At 37.4% G+C, this 7,818-nt stretch overlaps 1 protein-coding gene across 3 annotated transcripts in view; it reads right to left on the bottom strand.

The window, feature by feature from the left end:
* Window positions 1-7,818, bottom strand: part of Gabpa (GA binding protein transcription factor, alpha subunit 60kDa) — a 32,047-nt gene that overhangs the window by 21,489 nt on the left and 2,740 nt on the right. For all 3 annotated transcript variants that reach the window (XM_005375587.2, XM_013503896.1, XM_013503907.1), the window contains exons 2-3: window positions 2,999-3,101; window positions 238-382 (exon numbers count right to left, since the gene is read on the bottom strand). In XM_005375587.2, coding sequence (XP_005375644.2) covers window positions 238-382; window positions 2,999-3,075 — 222 coding nt within the window. In that variant the 5' untranslated portion in view covers window positions 3,076-3,101. The remainder of the gene's footprint in view (window positions 1-237; window positions 383-2,998; window positions 3,102-7,818) is intronic.

The following is a 7,818-nucleotide window of genomic DNA, read 5'->3' as shown; positions in this document are numbered from 1 at the left end:
TCCCAGTGCATTGGGACCCCACAACCACTTAGTGTCCTCTCCCCAACCGTCAGCCTGGCTCAATCTTGTAGCTGAGGGATTATAATAAAGCATTTTAAATAAATGCTTAAGTTTTATCAGAATACAGGGCAAGTTCATGTATAGAGACAAAACCCATAGCTATACAGTGAAAAGGCTAACAAACAATAGTTCTCTGCAGACTGAAACGCTGCAATACAAATCTGAAAAAAAAATTACCTGAATATCTTGCAGGCAAATTTCATGAGCATCCAAGGAACACTGTAGTCTTGGTTCTAGTAGTTTTTTTAAATTGCCAATTGGTTCATTGATGTCTATGGCCTGGCTTACACATTCGGCTGGGGTGTAGGTTTGTTCTACAATGCTAAATGTTAAAGGAAATAAAAGTTAATAATTAAATTGTTTCCCTGGATATTAAAGTGATAATATCCTCAAAACAAAATTCAACACCAAAGCACATTTATGGTTTTTGAAAACACATTTTTTCTTAGATACTGTGGTAGGTTCAACACTAACCTGCGTTGCCAAACTAAACACTGAATGTCACAGCTAACTTGAAATTTAAAGCATTCTTCAAAATATATCTCATTACATAACACTCAAATTTAACTTAGCTAGACTCAACTACAGTCCCTACTTTTTTAAGAGCAATATCCTCCCATCACTACCATTTATGATACATACAATGAAAGGTAAGATTTCATTAAGACATTTCAACTTATTGCACAACAAAAATCTCAAAAACAGCAACACACATATGTTAAGTTTACATGTATACACATATAGACACTCCTTATACAATATATAAGGGAAAATATTTGTATTTATATTAGATTTTCAAGTCATTTGAAAGAAATAACATTTACATGCCATTGCTACTAGTCAGTTTCCCTTCCCAACATAAACATAATCTAATAAGTATAAAATAAGATAAAAGTATTCCTTTCATTCAATCTTAGCACTACTAAATTACCATAGTTCCACATTTTTTAAAAAGCATATTGTTCCTTAAAACTTTTTTAGAGCTCTTTAGTGTTATTTTTTATTCAAAAGCATTAAAATACTTCGTAAGTAATTCTACATATTTCTTAATGTTTATATGAGTCTGAACAAAAGCCAGAAAATGCTGGGTATGGTGGTACATGCATGTAATTCTAGCTACCTGAGGGGCTGAAGCAAGAGAACCCATCCTAAGGTCAAGTCCAGCCTGGGCAAAACCTAAGCGAGACCCTGCTTCCAAACAAAAAATAAAAAAGGACTAGAGGATGTAGCTCAGTAGTAGAGCTCCCCTAGTTCAATTCCCTGCTCAACAGCAGCAAGTAACTGCTGAGTTGATGAATGTGAAATTCAGGTAAATTTCACAACATGAGTAATTTAAATATAATTTTTTTTTTTTTTTGGTATAAGGAATTGAACTCAGGACCTTGTGCTTGACAGGCAGGCACTTATGCCACTGAGCTATATCCTCGGCCCTATAATTTAAATCTCAGGTGCAATTGTCAAAAACAGTATGTATTGAAAAAACTGCCAACTTTCATTTAAATAAATTCTAAGGATAATCATATATATCCATGATATTAAATGAATGTATATAGCTCAAATTTTTCTTAAAACATTGAAAATTTACAAAACAGACCACTCGTGACCAAAACTACAAACTTTTAAAAGAATAACTGTACACTATTTTTATCTGTTAAGATGAAAAACTACTGGCTAAGTAAGCATTTCTGCCAAAATTTTCAGCTACAGTACAAGAGGCTACCATTTCCTTTTTTTTTTTTTTTTTCCATTTCCTTTTTTATAACGATTTTAAAAGATTCTGATGTTGTTTTAAGACAGATTTCTGAAAGTCTTATTTCATATATGCTGAATATTAAAAGTCTTTCAAAATGTTATGATCTAAACCATGGGAAATAAAAAAAAAATTTGAACTACCAGTTTCTCTTGGAAAGAAAACATGGTGGTCTCATAACACTGGCCCTAAGTTCCTGGAAAGTAACAATCTGCTATAGCTGAAAAGCAACTAGTGACTCCTCATATAGGTCGCCACAGAAACTATTGATTTTTCTACCTCGACACATGTAAAGGGCTAAAAAGTAAGTACTTTAGGCTTTATAGACCAATTGGAGGTATGTGTATTAAAATAAACATATTCATGGCAGGCTTCAAGAGAGTTCCCAATGGTTTTCACTTCCTAATATTCATAACCTTTCCTAGTTGGCTCCCACACTGTACCAGGGTTGGAATATGTGGCCAAAAACCTAACGCAAGTGTGTTACATAATTTCATAGATTTGGTTATTAACCTAAAAAGACATTGTGGCTTCCATTTTGGTAGCCTCTCTCAGATCATCTGCTTTAGGGGAAGCCAGTTATCATGCCATGAGCAGCTATAGAAAGAGGCCCACACAGTAAGGCACTGAGGCGTCCTTGTAAGAGGCTCATGAGTGAGTTTAGAACTAGATACTCTAGTTCCAGTCAAGTTTTTGGATGATTCTAGCTCAGACTGACAACCTAACTGCAAACTCATGCAATACCCAGAAGAGTCAGAACAACCCAGCTAAAGTATTTTAAGGTTCCTGATCCTATAAGAACAATGTTCAGCATTAAATGTTGGGGAGCAGGGGTGTAGTTCAAAGGTAGACAGCTTGTCTAGTATGCCTGAAGCCCTGAGTTTGATCCCCAGCACCACAAAAACAAACAAAACAAAACATAACATGTCAGGTATTTTAACCCACTAAGTTTTGGGTTAGTTTGTTACACATATATATGTTTAAATGGAAATCAAAAGAACCATGCAGTGTATTTTCTGTTGGAAAACAACATAAACAGGCATGCTGAAAGCTCTATTAGACATAAAATTTTAAACTTTAGCTATACCCTTAATTCAGTAGTAGGATTAATTTTAGTTATGCTGTCCTGTCCTGTTACTCGACAAAGATCCTCTACTACTCTGCAGTCCCTTTTACTTTAATACCAACCTTTCTTCTGTGCACTCTGGTTTCTCAGTCCCATCAATCTCAATTTCTATCAACTCTTCTGCTTCTCTCTTAGTCATGGTTGAAGTATTTCAAGAGCTTAGTCCTGAAAGAGTTAAATTTTCAGTTTTGAAATTATCTGCATAAACTGAAAGGATGCACAAGATGCACAGACAAAATTCACTTTTTTTTGGTACAGGGAATCAAACTCAGGGCCTCATGCTTGCCAGGCAGGCGCTGTGCTGCTGAGCTATATCCCCAGCACAAAATTCAAATAAAAGCAAAAGAGGGGGAAATATTCTTCACACATAGAAGAATCCACAATGATGTTCATAAGCTAGTTTTTGTTTAAACTGGTGTTTATTAGCCATAGTAAATCTTTGTAAAAAAGTTAACTGAAGGTACTTCACAATCAAGTGAAGGTTATGTTAACTACATTAAAGCAAGTCAGATTCAAACTTGAAGCTTAACATGGAGAAGAACAACTGATTAGCTGAAAGTTCCACCTTATTAGCAATATTTACTGCAAAGTATAATACTGAGAGTGACATAAATTAACCTAATCACATCTAGAATTTGTTACAAATTATAAATGCAAATACAATATTCCAAAATAGTAAAATAAAGAAGTTATACATATGCACACTATTGCCCCAATTATACACTAAAATTTAAAAAATTGTTTTTCAGATCTGTTTGTATTTTAAACAAACTATTACCTCAGTTTTTAATCATCTCATATAAATTACTTACTTCTTTAAAAGACCAAGACTAAAATATTACAACTTTTAAAATGTCAAGTAAGGCACAGAACAGCTAAAAATACTGATATTTCTTTGTAAACCACTTTGAGGTGTTAATGCTGCAATTTCCAGGCTCTGTTACCACCTTACGGCAGGTCAATGCATATCTCTGGATGCATATTATCTTAGTGCACAGCACCGTCAGCCTAGAGTTTCTGAGGTTTATTTCCACATCTAAAATAGATACATTTCCCTAAATTTGGTGCCCTTACATTTGCTGAGTAGTCTGTACTCCTTAGAAGATTTGACAAAATGAATTCAAATATTCATTCCTATTAACAATAACCATTATTACTCAGTGCCGGATGATGCTTTCAAATGTTTTATACAGAAAAAGCCTTCGTTTAAGCTACTCTCATATGAACATTATCTAGAGGTTAGCGAGACTAAACTGCCCATAACTCTGTGTTGTAACTTCAGGCATATCATAGCTAGGCATAGTAGTATATGCCTGTAATCACAGCACTTGGGAGGCTGAGACAAGATGACTCCAAGTTTGAGTCCCACCTGGGCAATTTGGTGAGACCCCTATCTCAAAATGAAAAACAAAGGGGGTGGGGTAGCTAAGTGTGAAGTACCTGGGTTCAATTCCCATTACTCCAAAAATAACAGGTTGGTAGTGGCACATGCCTGTAACCCCACCACTTTAGGAGGCCGAGGCTGAAGGATCGAAAGTTCAAGCCCAGCCTGGGCAACTTAGTGAGACCCTTTCTTAAAAAGAAAAAGATCAGGAATACAGCTCAGTGCCGAAGTTCTGGGTCTAAGTCTTAGTACTACATAGAAAAATCAAAACAACAGGAAAAAGAACAGATGTATCTACCTAAATACACAAGTGGGGCCAAACTATGGTTTGTACAGACACAGGCTCTGTGCTGCATGTACTACTACAAAAGCCACCCCTTTCCTGGACTAGTCTCTTAATAGGGTTTGGTGTGTGCCCCCCACACTCTCAGTAAAACAGCCGGTGTGATCCTTTTAAAAGCATTCAGATCACAGCACTTCCCTTACAGATTCTAGTCACAGTAAAATCCAGACTTCCCAATGGTCAATAAGGCACTGCATGATCTTCCCCTCATCTGTATCCCCTATTGCTGACTCCCTCTCCATATTAGCTTCTTCGCACCTTCCTGCCCTCTCTTCTTTGCTTCTGCCTGAAACTGACCTGCCCCAACTATCCTTCTGCCTGAATCTCAGCTTCTCAATGAAACTAAATTTACATTGACCATGCTCATTTAATTGTTGTTTCTTCTTTACACTTTTTCCACAGCACTTATTAATATACCACATAATTATTATATTTATTGTCTTTCTTCCTCTGCTGGATCTCTAACGAAATGCAAAGACAAAAAATTGCCTGAAAGTGATGAGTTGGGTTTGTCTGGTCTAGGTACTTCCCCTACTACTTTCCTGCAGTGGGAGAGGCTTTACTAGGTCTTAACTTTTTAAGAGACTGAGGCCTGGGTGGTAGAATAATCCAGTACCAGTGAATCTTAAATTACATGGCAAAGGGGATTAACATGATAGAGGAGGATGGGTTGGGGATTTAGCTCAGCGGCACAGCGCCTGCCTGGCAAGCGCAAGGTCGTGAGTTTGGTTGCCGGTACCGGAAGAAAAAAAAAAGATTTATACTAATGTGATAGAGTAAATTAAAATTACTAATCATCTTGACTTTAAAATACAGATTACCTGGGTGTAATGGTTCACACCTGTGAACTCAGCAGCAACGCCTGAGGCAGGAGGCTCACTATAAGTTCAAGGCTCGCCTGAACTATACAGCAAAACCTTGACTCAAAAAACCCAAACCAAACCACATGAAACCAAAGACATACAGAAATAGAGATTATCCTGGATTATCCTGATGGACCCAATGAAATCACAGGGGCCTTAAAAGTAGAAGAACTGGAAAAGAAGGCTAGAGCGTCTCAGTGTGAGAAAGGACTCAACTGGTCAGCTACCATTGAGAATGGAGAAAAGTAGTCACAAGCCAAGGGATGGGGTTGTCCCTTGGAGACTCTAGGAGAAATGTAGCCTGCCAATACCTGACTCAAGCCTAGAGATCTACTTCAGACTTACAACTTCCACAACTGTAAAATATTAAGTTATGGTGCTTACCAGTTACTAAACTTGCAGTAATTTGTTAAAATCACAGTAGAAAACTAAGACGGTCTCCCTTTCCAGTTTAGAAAGGGTTGTAGAGGTCCCATTATCTCCAATTACTAGATGGCAGGAATTCTGACAACTTCAGTCTGTAAACAGCTGGCACCTAAATCTAGTCTGGTACAAAAACAACCTATCTCCCCCATTATTAAAGCTGCACCAAAAGGAGAAGGAATACTAAGGAGGCAGAAGTCTGCACTGGAGAACACAGGTATCACACGTGTCCAGCACATATACAGGCTACAGCACCTATCTCTTTGGGAGTATGAAAAGATAAACGTTTTCTTTCTTTCTTTCTTTCTTTTTTTGTCTTTTTGAGACAGGGTCTCACTATGCAGTTCAGGCTGGTCTTGAACTCACAATGATCCTCTTGCTTTAGCCTCCCCAAGTGCTGGGATTATACGTGTGTGCCACCACGCTTGGTGAATCTATTTTGTTTTCTTTTTGGATATTCGCATAAAGTCTTTCCCTGGTTGGACATGATGGCACAAGCCTGTAATCCCAGCACTCAAAACTGAGGAAGAAGGATTAATGTGAGTTTGAGGTTAGCCTCGGCTAGAAAATGAGTTCAAGGCCAGCCTGAACTGCATAGTGAAACCCTGTCTGAAAGACAAAAAAGAAAGTCTTCCCTCCCCAGTGAAATCTACTTCTTAACTAGTGCTATTGAAAAATGGTGGGATTCATCAACATTGCAAAACAGGTGATTAGTAGAAACTGACCTTGTAGAACAATATAAACTTCAAGTGTAATAAAAGCAGGGGTATTTGTTCAGATCTATACAAATTAAAGTTTTTCATCTTTAGTCGTCCATTTATTTGTTTTGAAGAAATGAATTTCATTTGGACTGTTTCACACCATAAAGAATGAATTCCAGATGCCTTAAAGGCTTAAGGCTAAGACTATAAAGCTAATAAAACAAAAAAAGAGTGGACTGGGGATTTAGCTCAGCGGCACAGCACCTGCCTGGCAAGCGTGAGGTTGTGAGTTCGATTCCTGGTACCAGAAAAGAAAAAAAAAAAAAAGAGGATTTTTCTTCCATAGTCCAAGGACAGAAAAGGATTTTTTAAAAATTCCCAACACATAAACATAAGAAGTGAATTACATAGATTAAGATTTATGTTCAATACACAATTTACAGAGTGAAAAAAGGTATCTCTAACACTTAAAAGTGACATGGGCCTAAAAAAATGGAGTAGACAAGAACCTCTAGGAAGATGATTGAAAAAAAAAAAAAGCTGGGACAAATTAGAAAGGCAGAGAAAGCCTAGGCAAAGGAAATTGAAACTCAAATGACTCAGGATATAAGGAAATGCTTAAATTCAAATTATTCAAAAATGCAATTTAAAACAAGAAACTAGAACTTCACATGTATGCGTGCACATGCACACCCACACCCACATGCACCTGTGGCCAATGTTGGAAAGCTTAATAACCAGAAGTAGTAGCAGGGGCACGGGGACATAAAACTCCTATCTCAGTTTAGACAGAAGCAGTTAATCCCGAGAAAAATCTTGCAGTTCTCAAATCAAGCACACTTACACCTAAGACCCAGCAATCTCACTGCCAGATAAACATTCCAGAGAAGTTCTCAAATTACTTCATATTATGTTCAGGGCAGATTCACTAGCAGTAGTTGGGAGCTGATGTCAGTCCAAGTTTTTAGCTTAAGAAAATACCCATTAAAGAAAAACATATAAAAATGACATAAAACTAAATGTGAGCATCTGTCAAAAATATGGAAAGATGTGGTGGCGCACGCCTGTAATCCCAGCACTTGGGAGGCTGAGGCAGGAGGATCATCGAGAGTTAGAGACCAGCCTGGGCTACAAAGTGACCTCAAGGCCAGCCTGAACTGCATAGTGA

The sequence above is a fragment of the Chinchilla lanigera genome, unplaced genomic scaffold, assembly GCF_000276665.1.
Source record: "Chinchilla lanigera isolate Chin_1 unplaced genomic scaffold, ChiLan1.0 scaffold00006, whole genome shotgun sequence".
In the NCBI taxonomy this organism is placed as follows: domain Eukaryota; kingdom Metazoa; phylum Chordata; class Mammalia; order Rodentia; family Chinchillidae; genus Chinchilla; species Chinchilla lanigera.
This window is presented reverse-complemented; position numbering and strand designations above follow the sequence as displayed.